The sequence below is a fragment of the Gobio gobio genome, assembly GCF_949357685.1.
Source record: "Gobio gobio genome assembly, chromosome: 22".
In the NCBI taxonomy this organism is placed as follows: Eukaryota; Metazoa; Chordata; class Actinopteri; order Cypriniformes; family Gobionidae; genus Gobio; species Gobio gobio.
In genome coordinates, this window is record NC_137118.1 from 11868912 (window position 1) to 11892059 (window position 23148).

A 23148-nucleotide genomic window follows, 5' to 3' on the forward strand; every position below is an offset into this window, starting at 1 on the left:
GGATTGCGGGAGTTTGTTGAAATAATGTTGTCGTTATCGGTTCTCATGTCTCTGGGACATTAGGATTAGCGGTAGATAGATGAGATGGGCGTTCAGACACTCGCTGTAGAGCTCCACTCACGTGTGGAGAAACTCCAGAGTCTCTCACCACAGGCGGAAGATTATGCCGCATAAATAAACACAAACTGACAAATTTTTGTGAGGAAATTCAAAACCGCTACCTCGAATTTAAGCTCTTGCCATGCAAACAAACAGCCGACAGCCAACTTCAAATACACAAATAAATATCCTCCATCCACTAGGAATGACCACTGTGTTTAGCCTGAGAGCAGTTCGTGGTGATCGGATAAAGAACGCTTTTGCTCTCTTCCCCCCTCTCTATCTTTTCCATTCTCTCTTTTTATATCCCTCTTGCACACTCGCTAATGGGCTTGCAAAATGGGGTAGAGGCGGCGGAGATGAGCTGCACACCTTTGTGCCTCCTGTTGTTCTAAATACCTCCCTTTTAGGTGGAAAACAGCATTTGAATTCAGAACTGCTCACAGCTAAAATGAAATGCTAATCTTACCCCACGTTTTATTCTTTCCTGTTCTCGCTGCTCTCTGGGCTCACCATATGCCGTAGCTATCGCAGAGTTCCAGGAAAACATTCCGGTTCCAGAAGGAGCACAGCGTTCAGCCTTAAAACCGAAATTAGTGATATTTCACATTAAACTGTGCCACGTCGAATGGCGTCCAACTATGTATGTAATTACACGTGCTGATGTGTGTGTAATAAAGATTAGATACAGTTTTAATGCTGTTGTGTGCATTAAATGAGAGCTTGTGCGTGTGCGCTGGTGAGTGTGCATCTGTGATAATGTTTCTATTACTGGTTCGCCTTCATAAATATTCATGTAAAACATGCTGACCTTAATTTCAATTCTGTCTGCTAGCAAATCTCTCCCCTCTCACCCACTCACTAACTTACTGAGAGGGACAATTGAAGTAGACAGTGGCAACAAACCCTCATTATGCTGGTTTTTTTCTACAGGATGGAAAGATAGTTGAATGAATGGATGAGTAGATAAATAAATTGATGATGTAGGTGAATGGGCATAATATATTTCGGCAATCAAATCAGTAGAATGCAGATGACGTTCCCATTTTGTTGAGATCCTAAAGTGAGGCGTGATTGTGAGATGGTCTATGAGTGAGTGAGTGACATGGCGTGAAGGCCAAGTATGGTAACGCATACTCTGAATTTGTCCTGTGCATTTAACCCATCCAAGTTTGTGCACACATTAAGAGTAGTGAGTAGTGAACACACACACACTGCAAACCATTGACACACACACTTATTTTTGTTGTGGCGTCCAGTGAGCGATTGGGGGTTAGGTGCCTTGCTCAATCATTTTCTGCTGGTATTGAGAATCAAACCCACAATCTTAATTGTTTTACTATGAACCAGGAAACCGCCTATATTTATTCAAAATAACAGGGAGATTAATTTGCATTGGACTAAAACTCTCAAACGCACACTGTAAACCCAAATTAAGATTTATAAATCAAAGTTTAAGTAAGTACAACAATCAGGTTTTTATTTTGTATTATTTGTATTATTGTATTATTTTGCATTTGAATTGCTCTTAACTTGAAATATTTAAGTAAGCTAACTCAAAACTCATACATTTCACTTAAAAGGAAACTTGGCTAACTTTAACTAGCTAATTCAATAAATGCTAACTTACGAATTGGTAACAATAGCATTAGCAGAGCATAGCCATTGTTGAATGAGTACTGCATTCATTGTACTGCAGTACATTCAACATACCTGTTCTCAAATTAAGCTCATGCTCCACTTGTCACCATGATGGTAACCCCCCAAAAACAGAAACTCTTGCAGAAAATTTGCATAGCTAAACATGAAACACTACTAAATTTCAAACTTAACATTAATCTTGCACAAAAACCATTATATAACACTTAATTTAGCTCTTAATTTTCATCTACTCTCCCTTTTCAGTGCCATGCAAAGCAAATAAATAAAAACCCAGCCCAGTTTCAGTTAAATTTAAGTTTGTCTAAACTAAAAGAAATAAGTTCATAAAACTAAAAAAAAAATTAAACAATTCAGATTACTTTAAATGTGTCAGTTCGCTTTTGAGGGAACTCACACTGCGTCGGAACGACACTTTGGGGACTCTCCCTTAGCATAGCGCATCGCCAAAGTGTCGTTCCCTTCTCAGGGAAACAAGGGTTACAGTCATAACCCGAGACATTTTGTGAACTCAAAAGAAAAAGAAAGTTCTATATACTCATAAAACATAAGTTGATTGAACTAATTGGTTTAATTTAAGTTTACCCTACTCAAACCAATTAATAATTTTGAGCAGTTCAGCAATGGGACTTTGCTACCACATTTCAGAAGACCACCACCTGCCACAGTTCCAACTGTAACATGCGCTTAGGTTGATCTAAAGAAACTTTAAAACCATGCTGGGAATCTTCACTGGCTTTAACCATGGGTTGGAATAAACTTTTCACATCTAATTGCTGAGAGTGTTTGTCTACTCTCAAATGAAATTTTTCTTGCTCCGTTCACAGCCATACAAAGTGTTATTCATCTGAATGCACTTATGAACAGACTAACAGTCTGTGTGTTTGTTGTTTATCTGGAATAAAAATTTACCCCCAACCTCTTGACTGCAAGAGAAAAGAAAGAATACCCATAGAACTGTACCTTCCTCTTAGCATATATATATATATATATATATATATATATATATATATATATATATATATATATATATGTATATATATATATATGTGTGTGTGTGTGTGTGTGTGTGTGTGTGTGTGTGTGTGTATGTGTGTGTGCTCGTGTGCGTGTGTGTGTGTGTTCAGGTTTCTAAATGATATCTTCTGCATGCTCAGATGCTCCTAAGCGGGTGGCGACACCCCCAGAGGAAGCTGATTGACAGCTTGGCAGTGATAGCAGGAGTGATGCTGGGAGCAGAGAAAGTGAGGGGGAGCAAATGGAAAGAGAGAAAGAATAAGATGATTCATATAGGCGAGAACTGTGTGGATGTGTACCTTATGGTTGGACCTGAATCTGAAGGTTTTGGAAGGAGTGAAGTCTTTTGTGATTTTGCCTTTGAATCCACAAAAACAAATCAACAAAACATGATTTGCATGATGCACTAATTAATTCCCTTTTCCCCTTTGTGTTTTGTTAACAACAATGTTACAATTATTTAAAATACAGAAAAATCTGATGCTGAAGAGTTAGATCATGCATCATGCGTTGTATGTTTCTATCCCATGCAGGGCCGGCTCTAGCTCTTTGGTTGCCCTAGGCGAGATTGAGTTTTGTGCCCCCCCCCCCCCCTCTAATTGTTAAGCCCACCGGCAACTATAGTTGCCAGTGTATAGTTGTCATTTTCCTTCTGTAAGTATTTTTCTATATATTATCCATGTTTTATATCTTAATGACACACAAGCAGACAACCAAATAAAGGATTGCAAGAAAAAAAAAAAAAATTAACTTCCTTCCTGTCACATGAGACTGCCAACTTCCTACCCCTACTTCCAGGGAGCACAACGAAGGCAAACCCTCCCAAAGAAAGGTCATTTTCATGTTACTAATAAGTATTTTTTGTTGACATATATATCAACATAATCATGAAGGTCTCTAGAATCATCCAAACAAAACACATCTTACAACAGATCTATAGTTTTTAGTATACTTAGTCAAACATAATAAATTTGATTATGAATAAAGATTGATCTGTTGAAAGCAGTTATTTTGAGTTAGATGCTAAATGTTCTCCTCTTATTCATATTTGACATTGAAGGGGTGCATACAACATATTTCCCCACCGGCAACTATAGTTGCCACAGATTCAAATACGATTTTCAAGAAAAAATACAAAAACCTGGGGAAAATAAATGCAGAACATGCCATTCAGAAAAAATTGGGCACAAATGGGTTAAGTATTTATAAAAACTATATAAACAAACATGCTCCTATTGTTACTCCAAGACTTAAAAAGCTAATTATGACTTAAATGATACACTCTAATAAATTGCACATACCAAAATGCTACAAAGAAAGTTGGAGGATATTTAACAAATTATGACTCAAACTATGGATGAACAAACAAAAATGCTTTTATAGTCACTCCAACACTTAATCAAGAAAGTTAAGACTTGAAGGATCAACTGCAATAAATTGGTCATACACAAATGCTAGAAAGAATGTTCAAGGATATTTACCAAATATTAACTCCATAAACTGTGCAAAAACTCTCTTAAGCACCTGTAAAGACACTTAAGCAAATTATGACCCATAAACTGGATTAACTATACCCTCTACAAACAAAAGTGCTATTATGGATACGCTGTACTTACCACTACAAAATTAAAATATATAAGTTCTTGTAGCTCTATCCCTATCTTAAATAATAAAAGATGAACAGTTGTTTCTGGCATTTCTATTCACCTTCAAAATTGACGCAGCATTAAAATTTGGCTCGTCTGGATTTCCTTATTGTCAGTGAAATGCGTAGTAATATGTAGATAACTAGCTAGCTAGTGATAGCTTAGTGACAGCAATAAAACGTCCAATGCCGTCCAATATTAGTTGATAATATCGATAATACGAAGTAAATTTATTTCATTTGACACCTTTATGGCTGAGATGAGAAGACTTACCTCTATACTGGGCTTTCTTTTGATCGTCTGCCTTTCTCTTTTTCCGTCCCTGTGTACTCGAGGGTTTAGACCGCTTCATTTTTGAAGAACGCGCCAGTGCTGAGCACTTGCCTGACATAACGCCTGTGCTAGACAATATTCACTTTCAATTCAAACTAATAATCAGGTTAAGTAATTAAACGTGCGGCTGAGGGGGCGCCCAAGGATGATCATGTTTAATAAACAGTATGTTTTATTTCGCTTGTTTTAATTCTATGCTTAATGGGAAGTAAATTTAAGGGCGCCACTAGAGGGCGCCTGGCTGCGCCCCCAACACATTTTTCGCCCTAGGCAACCGCCTAGCTCGCCTATAGCAAACGCCGGCCCTGATCCCATGTTTTGAAATCCTTAAATGGTTCAATATTTTGAGGGCATATGGAAACTTTTAGAGGTTCCAAAGAATGATGTGAGTTAAAGAACCCTTTAAAGTTCTATAGAACCATTTCTTCTAAAGGGCCTTTCTCACAGAACATGTTTTTTACGATGTGAAAAATGGTCAGCACGCCCGGCACATGGTCTGAAAGAGTAATGGGTTCGTTTTGGGCATAACATGCAATAAACCAATACAAGTCTCATCTCCCATTCCCTTTAAAAGCCAGTTGCACTTGCGCCATGGCGAATTCGCTATTTACATCGCAGAATTTGCGAGTGGAAAGACTGAACACTTTCATTTCTTGAATCCTTGAATTAAAGGCTTGAATCCTTTGATTTTTCATATTTAAAAATGTTTGTGTGCTGCTGCCCTGTGTGTGTAATAATTAAAGTGTATCCATGTTATAGACCTATATAGGCGCATATTACTAACATGCTCTTTAAATAACACAAAAAATATTGCGCCATAGACCAGATTTCAGTTGCCTCAAAATAGCAACGAGTCAACAATGCGCCTGAACACACCTCGTTCTCAGACGTCCATGAGCAAACAGATGGGCGCAAAGGCATTTTCTATTTAACCCTCTCGAGTCTACGGTCGCGCCGGCGCGATCGGCTCTCTTTTTTTCTTGTCAGTGCCAAAGAGACTCAAATAACTCGTTTTTTATCATTCAGGCAAGTGTTATACATCATTATAATATGTTACGTTTCTATTTTTTTTGTGTACAGTCACAATAAAAACAAAATGTTTTGCTTTTTGCTAAATAAAGAAAACAAACATGATGCGCGATCTGCAGCCTTTCTCTCAAAGACATTCATTCAGATACAACATGGCTCAGGACGTGAAAATGATAATTGTGTCGGGCTGATACTAGCAAAAGACAATTGTGCCTGGCGCCGCATTGCACCGAGTGTATGATAGTGCCTAGGTCTAGATACACATTTTTTTAACTTGGGAACTTGATTGTGGATTCTCTTTAGTTGCATAAAATATGCATGTTCTGTGGTCCTTACATTTATTTGAACAACTCTTTGACAATACGGGAATGGTAATTTACACTCTTAAAGATGTAATAATATCCTTTTGATGAGAAATTTGTAGTATTTTTTTAAGCTCATTGAGATGCAGCGGATTAATTGCCCTGGGTTTGTATTGTCAGTGCTACTAGACAGCGGCGTATGCAGCATAAGCCTATAAATGCAGAAGCCATTAACACATTGGAGCAAACAAAACAAAACACAATCTGTTGTTCAACTAATGGAGTTTTCAGGAGGAAATAAGGGGAGCTGCTTTACTCTGATAAATGTCTCATGTGCAAAACTATACATCAACACTAATTCTATAGCAGAAAATGTTGGCTAATTTAATTAACGTTCAATGAGGAATTACTTTTTTAAGCCAATGAAATTAACCTGTCACAACTGCAAAAATAAACCCTGCTTCATTTGCCATGAGAATTCGGCTCCGTTAAATGCAGAAAAACAAGAATTGGATCAATATTTTCGACTTTGAGAGAGTCAGATAAGAGTTAGTTTTACTTTTACCAGTTTTATCCAGTCCTGGATGTGAGAAAAGATAGAGGCAGGATTCAAGAGAATCCAAACACAGTGATGTGCGTCAGTGGGTGGAAATAATGAATGCAACTCAACTGGCTTCACAAAACAAAAGTTTTCTATTGAAACATTAAGTCTTAAAAAAGAGTGGTGCATCTTTCTGAACCCTTGTGTTCCACAATACTTCAAATCTCACAACTTTGACTGTAATGTATGTGAAGCTCTGAAACATGTTTCATCTTTGTTATGCCGTTTGTTATTTCTTATCCACTTCTCTCAGGTGCAAAAGAGGTGAATGCCAGTGGCAAGACATTCACAGTGAAGAGTTCCCTGCGGCTCCAGGTGGACCGGCAGGATGACGGTGTGGCCTACACTTGTAGAGTGGACCATGAGGCCCTTACAGCCACCCACGAAGAGACCACACAGGTTTTGGAGGTCCACTGTGAGTACATCTGGGTCCTAACTCAACTCAACATACCATGAACTTTACCGTAAACCATAAACTTTAAAGGGTTAGGTACTTCACCCAAAAATTAAAAAGTTGTCATCATTTACTCACCTTGCTGTCGTTCCAAACCCATAAGACTTCCGTTCATCTTCAGAACACAAATTTAGATTCTTTTTATTAAAATCTGAGAGATTTCTGTCCCTCCATTGACAGTTTACATAACTTCCACTTTGATGCTTTAAAAAGTTAATAAAGAAATTGTAAAACTAATCCATATGAATAGTTGTCTGGCAATAACCAGACCAAGCTCAATTTAAGATTGAACATTGGTCTGGGGAGTCTGCTCTGTATTTTCTACTGCACAAGAGGCGTGATAAACGAGCATAATTCAAATGACTCTGTATGCAATTGTATAGTCTTTCAACCAATCAGACCACAAGAGGCGTGATAAACGAGCCTAATTTAAATGACGCTGTATGCAATTGGATAGTCCTTCAACCAATCAGACCACAAGAGGCGTGATAAACAAGCCTAATTCAAATGACTCTGTATGCAATTGGATAGTCCTTCAACCAATCAGACCAATAGAGGCGTGATCAACGGGCATCGATCCACAGCTTCTCTATCCGTCACCGTGTTAAACCCGCCAATAGCGCGCCAGGTGGATAAGCCAGTCTGTGATTGGTTCCCGCAAAAGTGTGACAGAAGCAGGATAAATGAATGTACAGGTTTCCAAATCATCAGCAGATCAGGCTGGGTTTACCCAGTCTATATGAATAGAGCAGTTTAGTCCAAATTTTCTGAAGAGACACGATTGCTTCATCATCAATAAACAGAAGCTCAACCGTACTTGTTTGACACACGAGAACAAACCTTATTGGTTCTTGCGGAAGCTGAAAACGTGCAATGCGATAATGAACCTCATTGGGTCTTGCACGTCAAGCAAGCATGCTTGAGCTTCAGTTAATATGTGAATAAAAGCCTAAATTAAATCTGTTCAGCATAGAAAGCGGTCGTGTCTCTTCAGGACATTTCGACTAAACTGCTCAATTCATTTGGATTAGTTTTACGATCTCTTTATGAACTTTTTAAAGCGTCAAAGTGGTAGTAATGTAGACTGTCAATAGAGGGATCTTCATACTGTATGTGTTCCGAAGATGAACAAGTCTTACGGGTTTGGAACGCCATGAGGGTGAGTAAATGATGACCCCATGAAAATGCTTGAGAGCAATTTGTCTTTTGATGAAATATTAAAAATATATATGTTAAAGGTTATTAAGCTAAAAGACGTACTAAATGCCATTAACTTTGATTTCATTGGGTGTTGACCTATTAAAGTTACTATAAAAAGTAATCTCGACAACTTTTAAAACTTGATATATGGTGGTTAAGCCAAAATAATGCACAGTGATTATAGACAAATGTCATTTACCAGTTAGAGTTTCTCTTTGAAGCTTTGACATTTAATCAATCTAGTGAGATGCAGTGGAGCATTTGAGCCTGAGTAACGTCAAATCACATCACTTACCTTTTGATCATTCCTCCGCTTGGATGCTGCTGTCTAAAAGAATATTTCTTTGTTCGTCTCTCTGTCTCTGTCATAGATGCTCCTGTTGTAAACATCATGCACTCCGCAACACTCCCACAGGAGGGGCAGTACCTGAAACTGGAATGTGTACCTCAAGGAAACCCCTCGTAAGCATCCACAATTTATCAGCATCTCGCTGAATGATAATGTTTGCAAAGAGCTTTGGGAAGATGTGTTGCATTTCTACAGCACCAAGGAGAAATCGCCCTGTGGGCAGGCCTACGGCTAGCGGCTTTTCTGTGTTACATGCTTGAATTAATGTGATGACTCATAAATTTGATTCTGTTGAAATTAAACAGTTATGAATAAATAACCATAAATTCGCATGGAAAACAACATTAAGAAGCTCTTATCTGTTGGTACAAGTGAAGCTAAAATAAGGCCAATACTTTCTAATATTTCCAAAGAAAAATGTTGACAAATCTTTGATAAACTAAAGTTGAAACTAAAGTTGAAGCTAAAGTTGAAAACTTCGAAATTCTCTCTGTGAAGTTTGTTTTCTCGAAACCATTGGTGTAACTTTGTGGTGTTGTTTTTCATTGGTTGTAGCATTAAAAGGGTAATATCATAAGGAATCCAATTTTGATCTTTTAAGATCTTTTGGTGTTCATATGCATTGGTGTAAGAATGATGGTGAAAGTTAATATGACCCTTTTAGGTGAGTGTGCTTTTTATTAGAAGCTAAAATTCAGTGTTTCACCAGGCCAGACCCAGTAATCTGGACTAAAGACGGAGTAGAGCTGCCAGAACTGGACCATATGATTGTCGAAGGAAGAGAACTCACCTTCACGTCACTTAACAAAACAGACAACGGCACCTACCGCTGTGAAGCCACCAATCACCTTGGCACCAGTCACGCTGAATATAAGCTGGTTATTTATGGTGAGTGACAGAGTAACATGTCTGTTAAGCAAACACAGACCTTGCAGAAAGCATCTGCATTGCTAATCAAACCTACGTTTCTACCCTGCTAATAACTGTCATTTTATTTTGAAGCACTTGAAAGCTGCAATGTTTTGAAATAATTGTTGTTTTAACCCTCTTTCGTCCCTCGCACTGTAACAAATCAGTCCCTTGCATTATAAAATAACTCAACATTTCAAGCATAACCCTGTTAATTCAGCTCAGAATACATCACATTGGGTGTCGCTGCCGACATCTTATGGTAATAAATAATATAACATGATATTTCATGACTCTTGCCACTGGCCTTATAGCTCTATATGGAGCAAATAAGCTGTTCCGCTGGGTCCTAAAGTCAGTTCTTGAGTTTATCTCTACAGATACACATGTAGACATTATACAATCATTTTTAGGTGTACATTAATTTACTTTAATTTCAACCCCATAAACTCCTCGGATTCAGTACATTTTTGTTGTGTGTATTTGTGATTCAAGTGCGGCAAAAGTCCTAAGGTCTTGGACCATTCCGATGAGCACAATTTGTTTACAAAAATAAATTTTGGGTCAAAATGACCTGAGGGACGGATGAGCAACAATATCTAGCTTAAAGGAATAGTTCAGCCAAAAATGAAAATTGATCATTTATGCACCCTAATGTTTTTCAAAACTCACATGATGTTTTATTGTGCAGAACACAAAAGGAGATATTTTCAAAGATATCAGTTATTTTGTCCATATTATAGAAATCAATGGGACCCAAAACTTTGTGTGTCGCCATATTTGATGTAGTCCTTGTATGAGCGAGTTGACCAGTGTTTTGATTTGATTTGAGAGTAAGTAAAGACTTAAATTTCAATCTGTGGTTCATAACAAAAAATTATTGTATTCCTTCAGAAGACTCTCAGAAGATTAATTTCACATTACCTTTATGACGTTTTTATGGAACTTGAATCTCATTGACTTTCACAATATGGGCAAAAGCTATTTTTCTGTGTTATACACTTGAAACGACATGAGTAAATGATGACAGAATGTTCAGTTTTGACAGAAATATTCCTTTCACCCCACATGACTGTTTTGCCAAACATTCTTTCATATTCGGGTCTTTAGCGACCCGGATCTATATCTAACATGGATCTCTACCTGTCGCAATAATATGAAACTCCTGATATTAGAGTAACAATTACAGAAGAATAAAATAAAACATATTTCGTTACCTTTTGGAGCTTGGAAGGGTTCAGTTTGAGCAGATGTTTTATACCATCATCTGTCCTCGTCAGAGCTCATTTCCCAGTACATTCAGCATCTGGCATATTCTCAAAACTCATTTCTCAACGTCTTCAAAATAAATATTTTGATCACTGACAGCTCCTTGACCAGATCCATCATCAAGTGACAGTGACACTAATATTTGAATGTGTTCAGTACTTGCTCTGCAGTAAATCACTGAGCCATTTCAAGTTTTGCAGATTATAATTATTATTGTTTCGTTTTCTGTCTGAGGTAACTATGAGTGAAACATCATTGCGTGTCAGACATTGTCACCTTGTGGTATAAAGGTGAATTGCACTGAGTTACGTCATTATAGATTCATTTATTATTGTGCAGAAAAAAATATGTGTACAATCATACACACCTCGGGTCGTTAGCGACCCTATACAATTTTGACAAAAAACTAGTGGAAAAACAGGCATTCAATTATAATTTGGGCATTCAAAATGTTTAAAATTGATTGCTTGAGGAATACTAAGAAGGTTGATGTCTAACTTTAGTAGTGAATGACAATCTGGGGTCGCTAAAGACCCGAGGTATGCATTTAATTGTTAATTTAGTGATAATCTTCCAAAGATAATCACCTCTGCGTCATAAATATTGCACAAAAGATGTGTTCAAATGCAGCAACCCACTTTTCTCTTTCTTTCTCTGACTTCGCTTAAGAGAATGAGTTTCACCCACTTAGCATAACAGTAAATCATGATGGGTCTCGATACACCCTGAGGTTCAGAGGCTACACTGCGTCCACATCTGCCATCGCTTTCATCAGAGGCAGTTGTGCGGAAACGCTCACAGGCTAAGAACAAATATGACTGTGAGCATCAAGCGGAAGAGTCTCCCCTGCCTTCTTGACACTAAACCCCTCAAGTCCGGAAAATTCTTCCTCAGCTTCTCTGTTCGAGAAGTTTCGTTTCTCTCACTTTCTCCTTCTACCCCGGCTGTTGTATCCTCCCACGGGCCATCTTAAGAAGATTTAATTAGCCGTTATGGTGCAGTGTAGGGGTCCAGTCAGTGGCTCATTGAAATGTCAGGACACTATAACAACAAGGAGAACCAAAGCTTTTAATGATGTTGATACTATAAATCTGACACCTTCTCTGTAGGAATAAAAAGCTAATTGGGTGTCACAAATATAAAGCACCATGTCTGAATTCATTACTGTCTTTTTAAATGGCAAAACATGATGCTGTCCTTCCATCAGTGATTAGCACAAAACCTGGAGCAATATAATGGTCACTGTCCTTCATCAGATCACCTATCTTGTTTTGTGCCAATTCAAAATGCAATATTACCTGTTCAATATGCAGCCGAATGCTTGATATTCCAGGCAGAGGGCTGCCATGTCAGTGGGGTACTTGAGAGGGAGGTATAGTCAATATTATTATTCAAATCTTACCCTTAATTAAAATTGGGCCATGACATTTAAATAAGATATTAGAGCAGGCCAATAGTATCTAGAATGTTTGAACAGGTTTGAACACTTTAATAAATCTCTATATCCCCCGACTAAAAAAACCAAGAGCCAAAATCTCCTGATCTGCCAGTTCCATAAGCTGTACTTTTAAAATGAGCACAATTTCTGTTATATAGTTTTTTTAAAGGGGAATTTCTGCAGCTCATCAAAACAGACAAAATGTTCTGCTAGCTCATCAAAATGTTTTTAAAAGTTTCCCAAACATACTGCTATCTACCACTGGTTGATTAAATCAATTGCCACGCCCCAAACTCACCCTATTGGTTGAGTTACTGTTGCTAAGTTGGGCTGGTCGGATGATCAAATGAACGAAGCCTTGTTTTGAAAGCAACAGAGACTGTGTTAATACTTTTTGGAGAAATCAGCCAATGAATGGTTTACTTCTGTTATTTTGACATCCAAAACATTACTTAAACACTTCAAGCATACAGAGAAATGCTTACAACCCTGCCATCTGCAAGTAATTATTTATAGAATCTTGAGCCAAATGACTTGCTCTTGAGAAATTATCATCTACTCTATGTATATGTTAAAGCTTGAACGTGTACTGGATAATTTCACTAGAGCAAGTGATTTCGCACAGGATTTTATTATTAGAATGATAACGATTTTTCTCAGTATGGTTGAAGTGTTTCTCCATATCCCTAGGTAGAAATATACTGTTATGTGCTAATTAACTTTCACAGGGAAAATGTTTTTATTTGTTTATTATTAAATGCATTATGAATAATGTTCTTTGGAAACAAAGATAAACTTTGTCTAATCCTTTTTTTTTTTTTTTACTCTCAAGGCTCCAGCCAACAATAGTGGTGTTTGATAAGGCAAAACTTTTACGCTCTTACTTAGAGCTTGGCTTTTGTTGATATTCCTAACCTATGAATATGAACAAACACTTTTCAATACTGAAAGAATTAAAGTTTGATGTGTACGTCATCCTGCACCATTTATGCTACAAATGTGAACGATACCTCAAATCATAAAAAGTGATTGGACAATAAAACAGCTGAAACAAATCTCATAGAAAGCCAATAAAGAATTTGTCTGGCTATCACCAGACCAAGCTCCATTTAAGATTGAACATTGGTCTGGGGAGTCTGCTCTATATTTTCTACTGCACAAGAGGCGTGATAAACGAGCATAAATTAAATGACTCTTTATGCAATTGGATAGTCCTTCAACCAATCAGACCACAAGAGGCGTGATAAACGAGCCTAATTCAAATGACTATGTAATTGGATAGTCCTTCAACCAATCAGATTATAAGAGGCGTGATCAATGGGCAACGGCCCACCGCTTCTCTATCCGTCATCGTGTTAAACCCGCCAATAGCGCGCCAGGTGGATAAGCCAGTTTGTGATTGGTTCCCGCAAAAGTGTAACAGAAGCAGTAGAAATGAATGTACAGGTTTCCAGACTGAGTTGCAGGGCGAAATCAAATCGCTGGCAGATCAGACTGGGTTTAAAAAAAAAAACCAGAACACATAGCAACAGCCTAGCAACGCCTTGAGTTTCACATTACTTACATTTTCACAGAGATTGCACAAGTCTAGCCGTGAGCTGCTGTTTACTAATGTCTGCCCATGGAACCTGTGCACTGTCTAATTTCTAGTTAGCCAGAGCTGGTAGGTGCTGTGCAATTTTGAGCTATCAGTTGGATTACTCTGCTTGTCTGCTTGAGTCCATTAGTATGAAGGCAGACTGGTGATTTAGCTTATCAACTTGAGCCCAACTCTCCTCTCCTGTCCCGATCACTGCACTAAACATGCTTTATGAATGCAAAACGGCTGCCAGAATTACACTGATTGTTGAACCAGAATCACATTCAAGAGGCTTAAATGATGCCTGCTGTTTTAAAAGCATAAATCACTCAAATTAAACTGCACCTTGAAATTATGAGATTATGAGTGAAGTTTGCTTTTACGTAAACACATTTTAGCCTGGCCCCCTTTACTTATATATTGCAATTAAAGGGATAGTTCACCCAAAAATTAAAATTGCCCCATGATTTACTTACCCTTAAGCCGTGTATATGACATTCTTCTTTCAGACGAATACAATCAGAGTTATATTAAAAAAATGTCCTGGCTAATCCAAGATTTATTATGGCAGTGAATGGGAACCCACAATTTGAAGCCCAAAAAAGTGCAACCGTCCATTATGAACATACTCCACACGGCTCCGTAGGCCTTCTGAAGCAAAGCGATGCGTTTGTGTAAGAAAAATATCCATTAAAACCTTATAAAGTAAAATATCTAGCTTCTTCCAGACCACTTCAGAAGGCCTTTATTAACCCCCCGGAGCCGTGTGGATTACTTTTATAATGGATGGATGCACTTCTTTGGGCACATTTTGGGTTCACATTCACTGCCGTTATAAAGCTTGGATTAGCCAGGCCTTTTTTTGATAGAACTCTAATTGTATTCGTCTGAAAGAGGAATGTCATATACACCGAGGATGGCTTGAGGGTGAGTAAATCATGGAGTAATTTTCATTTTGGGTTGAACTATCCCTTTAAGTGTGATCAGATCTCTATCCATTCACAATAGAGACTCAGTGAAAGGCAATGTGTAAGCTAAATATCCAGATACAATATGATAAAATAGCACATGTTTAATGGCAGGTGTAGACTGATCAGTTTTTTTAGTAGCATCTGCTCTTTTACATTTTTAAAGATGCTTAATATCTAGCTCTTAGCTGCCCTGATATAAGGATATATTATTAGGAGCAAAAGGCTTGTTATGGTGATTGTTCTCCACATTTTATCCAGCATTTCAGCAGTGCGGACCGCTTTTGATAGTTCATCAAATATTGATGCTTTTCTCTCTGCGTAAGGCTTGCTTTTTCTACCGTTTTGTGAGCAAAACTGTCATTTTGCTATCGTCTAGAATGGCTTGATATATTATACACAAACCAAACCCACTATCCATAAACATCATAAAGAAAGACATACATTTCTGGAATGTCAGGTGTGCTGTACATGCTGTTTTTTCCATAGTTTATTCATGTGTGCATTATTAAATTAAACCCATCCGTTTTTATTTGCATTTTGTCAGCAAACAACTATTGTGTTTCATTTGTTCCATTGTTTTGGTAATGTTTTCTTCCCCCTTGTCATTGTTGTTTGTCTTTTGTCCGTCCCTTTCTGTTTACATGTTTGTTGTCATTGTTTTTTGTTGTTGCGTATACGACAGATGCCCCCACCACACCGTCACCATCCACAAACTCCCCTGCACCCACCCTCCCAGACACTACAGGTCCCTTAGACTCCAAGAATCTCAATTCTGCTGTCACCGGTAACAGAGGTACTGTACAACCCCACTGCCCTTCCTCCTTATCCTCCTCGTCTCCCTCACTCTCTTTCCTCTCCATGCCTATGGCTCTCTTTCTTCTCCCCAAGCTGGTTTCCTCTGACTCAATTCTGCAGCTCCAAGGACGTCTGGAGAGGAGTGTTTTTGCACCCTACAGTCACTCTGCACCTTTGTGTGTCCTTGTTTATTTCCCATCTCTTTCATTCACTTGTGTTCTAACTATGATTTCTAGCATCTCAACTGTCACATGCAGCTTGAGCCCTTTGTGTCTTTATAATGTTTCAACAAATCTTATTAAAGGTATGAATCAACAATTAGTCATTGTTTATTCACGCTAGGGTCGTTTCAAACCTGTATGCTGTTTTTTTTTTTACCATTGAACACAAAAGGAGAATTTAAGAATCTTTACAGAAGAGCTTTCTCTGTTGCCCCCTTTTGCTGAAACTCTTAAAAAGTTGTTTAGACGCCTTAAACTTGCCCAGCACTTTCCAAAACATCCACTTTTGAAGATGCATGTTGAAATTTGGCTGATCCTTAATTGAGTCTGCGCTAATTTTACCTAATATTTGATGTTTTCTTCAAATGTTGTAGATTCAAGTAGCAAATTAGAATCGCTAAAATTACTGAATATTTAATGATTTTCAGTTTTGTTCAAGGTTATTAAAGCAACAGTTTTTCAATAACAGAAGAATATGTAAAAGTATGGTATTTTGGGGTAAAAGGCGCCCCTGCTGTTGGGGCGAAAGGCACAAATTTTAACATGATAATAAATAGCTGACTGATTTTTCCATTTGTTGACATGACATGGTTAGATTCAGATGGTAAATATGATATATTAAGTAGAGATAATCACCATATTTATAATGAAACCATCATATTTAAAAAAATACATCATATCATGTAATAAAATATAATTTATTGTTACTACTGAAAATCCATATTAAATTATGGGATCTCCTTCAATGCTTTCAAAATCTATCATTTTTAAAAATTATTTTGTTTCTGTCGTTTCCATGTGTTAATGACAGCCTATTTATTGAACATAAATTCATTATTTTATTTATCAAACTAAACAGAAAATATTGCAAAAGTGATTGTTTTGAACAAGTGTTCATTTTAATTATTAAAAACATATTATTTTAGCTAACATATTTGTATCAATACTTGGGGCTTTCGTACCGGGTAGTTCTAGGAACTGACCACCAGGGAGGTTCCCAAAGAACTAAAAGTTTCCCTAGGGCCGTTGTCCTGGTTGCATTCGCACCACCAGTAGGAACTCTGAAGGGACTTTTATTTTGACGGTGCGGCAGACCTTTATTTTGACGGCGTTGATAATGCCAGAGCCTGAGCACACAACTCTCACGTTCTCCATCTTCATTAGTATTAACAGTCCTGTCTAATATGTTATTAGATAGAAATGTTATACAAAGAAAGTAGACAGTATATGAAAAAGTATTAGCGTTTGCCATGTGGCTGATGTCCAATGTCGCTGGGCAGAAATACATAATCATGTTTACCTTGGTCTCCTCATAGTTGCTGTAAAGGTTGAGAGGTCCATCTATCACTGTTTTTCATGTCCTTAGAGTTAGTTTCTGGAGTAAATATATATAGGCTATAATCTGTGTGTACACAACTTTTTTTTAAATGGCGGGTGCTGGTGTTTCGCGTGCGTTCGGCCAATCAGTGTACACTTACGACACTGATAGTTCCTATTGTGCTGGGTTAGACCCTACTCTGAAGCAGGAGCTAAATTAGTCCCCCCAAAAGGAGTTCCTAGAACTAAAATCATTCCTAGTTCCTGTGGTGCGAACACACCAAAATCCGGGTTCCTCCGCCAATAGTTCTAGGGACTATGAAAAGGTTCCTCCAGTGCAAAAGCCCCTACTGTGTGCCTATTGCCCCATGCTGGTTAGCCTTTTACCCTATATGTGGGGTAAAAGGCCCCTCTTGCCACCTCATAGATTTTTAAACAAAATAAACTTTTATGATTTATTTTCACACAAAATATGTTGCTCCATAAATGTTCAATACAAACATATTTTTTTTTTTCTGCAATCATACACTATGGGAGTAGTGAAAAGGAGTGAAACATTTGTGCCTTTAGCCCCATTGTACCCTTCAATACTACACAAATCTATACAGTATATTGAATAAAATGTTAATGTTTTGCCGGCTGCTCAATCAAAAAGATGCTCTCTTACAGCCATCTACCACATAATATAATATAAACACCATAAAGTAAACATTGTCATAATTCATCAGCAGTAGATTTCAAGCAATATATTGGCATAAATGCATGGTATTAATTGATTGCGAACTGCTCTAAACCACAAGACTGTAGAACGCATTTTGACTTTGAAACATGCAGTGCTACTGCTCGCATTTATTTCATGAAATCATAGCCTTTTGAAGTTTAATCACATTAGGCTGTATCACGATTCACGTTTTTCCATTCCCAAATTCAAGGCCTCTTAAAATAATAATTAAGACGTTTGATATACCATTTAAGATATTTAAGATTTTTTATGACCTGCGGGTACTTTTGCACACATTTTAAATACATTGTACAGTTTGCACACACCTATTTTTAGTCGCAAATGTGAGTGTTGAGCCCTGCCACTGGTTCTTAAATGTCATATATCACAACGTCAAAACAGCATATGGGTTTGGGACAATTTTTGGTGGTAAGTAAATATGTATTCGAACTTTGGTCACCTTAACTATCCTCTACCCTGGAGTTTATGTATCTTAAGAGGATCTGGTCAAAGGTTTCCATCAGTTAGGTACCTAGACACCAAGCCTGGTGGCACATCTGTACCATGTGACATAAATGTTCTTTAGATCCTTGCAGTGGATGTCCGGTCTCAGGGGTATCAGGGTCTGTTTTGTTTCTTGTTTATGAATGCTTCAGCTAAATATAGACAGTGTGATTTATAAGGTGTATATAAAAAATTTCGCAATCCCTTTGGACTCTCCAAAAGGTCGTTTGAATGTCTATCTATTTTTGTGCCACTTGTGAGGGGTACAGCCCTGTTGGTGCAACTTTGAGAGAAGTTTGTACTCAAAAACAAAATGGCTGTGTTTGTATTGTTTCACGATAACATTACGGTTCCAATCTACAAAGTCACTTACTTGGTTAAATTTGAGGATAACTTGGACTAAACATGGGATTTTGTAAAAAAATTAAGTTTAATTGTCAGTATGTTCCTATTCCTAAGGATATCCCAGTTTATACCAGGTTATGCTGAAATTATTCTTTAACTGCATTGTGTTTTTATCCAGATTCGACCAGAATGAAATCGGCTATTTGTGAAAAAATACCACACATATGCCTTCCGTTGAAGCAAATTTCTCTTGTAATGCTGAACGTCTGCAGTGTTAACAGATTTTATTTCTCTAAATGCATTAGCAGCTCATTCTCCTGCCTGCGATCAATGGGGGCGTACCAGAAGCGAATTTCTGGCCTCATCGTTCTGCCAGGCTTAATGGGAATAATAACTCTTCCTCAAAGAAACATGGGGCCCTGACTATGCCATCAGTGCGTCTCCCGTCCCTGTTAAATCTGCCAAATGCGTTTTTATGGCTTGCAAATTAGCTGTGACCTTATGAAGCTGAAAGGTTGAATAAAGTACTGGGGATGCTGAGAATTTTTAAATATTTACAGCTCACTTTTCATAATCAGCATGAAAGCACCCTGCCGTAGACCCCGGCGGTGTTATTGTCCCACAGAGACACTTTTACAGGGATAACGATTGGTCATGCCTTTAGTCTTTGGACAGGGAGAGGAAAGCGCAGAAATTTATCTGTTTTAGGGAGGGTCTGGTTTGGGTTCATTAGCCAAGGCCGGAAATGAAAGGGAGGACAACAAAGCGTAGCAGCTTTGCTAAATTATTACAAAACTTTTTAAACTTGTCCGGCGTCTGCCAAAAATTACCCGGCTTAATTGGATCTAACTCCAGGACACAAACAAAGAAGGGCCTATCGTGGAAGCACTGAAGTTTTTGAAGCTTTGAAATATGCTGGCTTAAAAAAAAAAACAATTATTTCGAATTATGTCCTATTATTTCCGCTGTAGGTCACTGTGGAATCCTCCAAGACCCTTTGTCAAAAGAGACACGTTATACATGGCTGGAAAGTACTAGCCTCCTGCAAGGAGTCTCGCAGTGTGGAGTGGAACATATGTTTCTTGAAGCGTTGACCAGAAATCTAGCAATTACTCAACAAGGCCACGCCACAGGAGCATAATGGGCAGACGTGGGCCTGTCAGTTGTGGTCTGGATACTGCCTCGTTCATGGGCTGTAGTCCCAGTAAGAAGCAAACAAATGAGCAATCCTCAGAGAATCATTTGCAAGTTACAACACTTTGTTCCTGGTCTGCAAGCAATGCATGCCGCCTTGGAAAGCTTTGTTCATCCAATTAGTGCCACGTTTTAGTTTCTTGAGTTATTTCTTCAAGTCATGTGAACACTTGTAGCTGCGTATGTGTGAATCGCAAGACGAGGGTTATCCGGATTCAGCGCGATTAATATTACGGAGAAGCCCTGATGATTTTCGAGACATTTTATAGACTGCACATTCCTGTTCAAGTAAAAAATTACCTTCTCAGAGTGACTTTTTGAAAAGATGTTGCATGGCATAACTAGGGAAAAAAAACCTTTAAAATTTATTTAATATTGTTCCTTAATGCGTTTGACATTTGTTACTCATGTAAAAGAGATTGAAAGGATTGTGTTCTCGTTTGGTCAGTAAAACGCAAAAAGTACACAAGCCTGTAATTTTATGATTGAAGCAAAGTGATGGGGAGAAATCGCAGTATATTGTAAAAAATACAGTTAAAAAAGAAAAAGGCACTAAGAACATTAAGTCTTTTCTATTTATGAGTGCAATATAGAATTACAGCCTTGCACATATCAACAGTTTAGTTAGATTTAGTCTGAAATTTGAATGCATTTTGCTAGTTAATCTCAAATACACTATAGGCTACTGCCAAAAGTATTGGGGCACCCCTCCAAATCATTGAATTTAGGTGTTGCAATCACTTCCATGGCCACAGGTGTATAAAATCAAGCACCTAGACATATAAACGCTTCTACAAACATTTGTAAAAGAATGGGTCGCTCTCAGGAGCTCAGTGAAATAAGTTATTACCTGTGAAATAAGTCAATTTGTGAAATTTCCTCAATACTAAATATTCCACGGTTAACTGTTAGTGGTATTATAACAAAGTGAAAGCAATTGGGAACAGTCGATAGCTACAGACCTCCAAACTTTGTGTGGCCTTCAGATTAGCTCAAGAACAGTTCAATTCAATTCAATTTATTTGTATAGCGCTTTTCACAATACATATCGTTTCAAAGCAGCTTCACAGAAAATGCATGAGTCTACATTACAATTTAAAGTGATTTGTCCACGTTATGTATTTCAGAAATGCACATATACACAGATTAGCTAACAATGTATTATTAATCAATATAATAATTAAATTAAGGCACAGAAATAAGAATACATGTTGTTAATGATTAGGGTATATAGAAATGAGCATGGGTGCGTGTTGATCCAGAGCTGCGTCATCTGAAGACCTCGCAGGTGTTGGTCATCTGCAGTCTTTATATGAGGCTGGATCCAGACTGGAGCTGACGGACTCTCTAGTTACCTCGGGATGGGCGTCCCGAGATAAAACAGAACAGGAAAATGATTAGCGCAGCTGCTGTTCAAAGCATTAAGCAAAGACAATCATGTGCACTGAAATAACAGTGCGTAGAGAGCTTAATGGAATGGGTTTCCATGGCCGAGCAGCTGCATCCAAGCCTTACATCACCAAGTGCAATGCAAAGCGTCAGATGCAGTGGTGTAAAGCACGCCGCCACTGGACTCTAGAGCAGTGGAGATGTGTTCTCTGGAGTGATGTATCAAGCTTCTCTGTCTGGCAATCCGATGGACGAGTCTGGGTTTGGCGGTTGCCAGGAGAACAGTACTTGCCTGACCGCAATGTGCCAAGTGTAAAGTTTGGTGGAGAGGGGATTATGGTGTGGGGTTGTTTTTCAGGGGTTGGGCTTGGCCCCTTAGTTCCAGTGAAAGGAACTCTTAATGCTTCAGAAACCAAGACATTTTGGACAATTTCATGCTCCCAACTTTGTGGGAACAGTTTTAAGATGCCCCCTTCCTGTTCCAACATGACCAGGTCCATAAAGTCATGGATGAGCGAGTTTGGTGTGGAGGAACTTGACTGACCTGCACACCTTTGGGATGAATTAGAGCGGAGACTGTGAGCCAGGCCTTCAAGTCTAACTTCAGTGCCTGACCTCACAAATGTGCTTCTAGAAGAATGGTCAAACATTCCCATAAACACACTCCTAAACCTTGTGGAAAGCCTTCCCAGAAAAGATGAAGCAGTTATAGCTGGAAAGGGTGGGCCAACTCCATATTAAACCCTACGGATTAAGAATGGGATGTCATTAAAGGTCCCGTTCTTTGTGTTTTTTTGAAGCTTTGATTGTGTTTACAGTGTGCAATATAACATGTGTTCATGTTTCGCGTGTAAAAAAACACAGTATTTTTCACACAATTTACTTATCTGTATACCGCTGTTCTCACCGTCCTAAAAACGGCTGGTGATTTCCTTGTGCTATGAAGTCCCTCCTTCAGAAATACGTAACGAGTTCTGATTGTGCAAGCAGTTCCTGTGCTGTGATTCGACCACAGCTTAGCGCACGTGAAAGCGGTTCCTGTGTTGTAATTTGACAGCAGCTTAGCGCACGTTGGAAAGGTCACGCCTCTTAACGGAGAGATGTATGCGTTCAATAATCTCTACAGCATCCCTGGGAAAGCCAAACAAAGGTGATTTGACTCCTGGATGAAAATAACAGCGTCTCGATGACATGGCGATAAACACACTCAACGCAACAGTTCCTTTTCTCCACGCGACCGTCCGCTTCTCCACGTGGGACAGCAACAAGACCGCGCCCCCTTTTTCGCGTTTCTTTGTGGGCGGAGGTTAGTCTGTTCTACTGCTCTACTGACGTAATTAAAGAAGGAAGTACCAGGATGTAGTCCAAGCCAGCCGTTCGCTGTAGGCTTTGAAAGGGAACTTCTGTTAAATAAAATATCTCGCTTGGCATTGAACTTTGAGCTTTATAATTTTACAGGTATTATTTATGCTCTAACAGAAACATTACACACTAACTAAAGTTTGAACAATGGAATCGCGAAGAAGGGGACCTTTAAAGTTCATGTGCATGTAAAGGCAGGCGTGTAAACTTTTGGCAATATGGTGTATGTACTCATATTTATTATTCCCTGTAATTAATTACCACAGCAAAATCTTTTTGTGATAGGTCAGTTATGTGTGATGGCAAAGCGTCACCCAGGGGTGTAGCAACTGAAATGTAAGAGGGACACATTATAAACCTTATCAGCTCGGCTCATGAATATTAATTAGGTGACTTAACATTTGTCCTTGCTAAATAGCAGGTAAGTGACCGCTAGCCATAGTAA

At 38.4% G+C, this 23148-nt stretch overlaps 1 protein-coding gene across 3 annotated transcripts in view; it reads left to right on the forward strand.

The window, feature by feature from the left end:
• cadm2a (cell adhesion molecule 2a) overlaps positions 1 to 23148 on the forward strand; it is a 633556-nt gene that overhangs the window by 591696 nt on the left and 18712 nt on the right. For 2 of the 3 annotated variants that reach the window (XM_079803774.1, XM_079803775.1), the window contains 4 exons: positions 6940 to 7101; positions 8712 to 8802; positions 9399 to 9577; positions 15538 to 15648. In XM_079803774.1, coding sequence (XP_079659900.1) covers positions 6940 to 7101; positions 8712 to 8802; positions 9399 to 9577; positions 15538 to 15648 — 543 coding nt within the window. The remainder of the gene's footprint in view (positions 1 to 6939; positions 7102 to 8711; positions 8803 to 9398; positions 9578 to 15537; positions 15649 to 23148) is intronic. The other variant, XM_079803776.1, reaches the window with a different exon arrangement.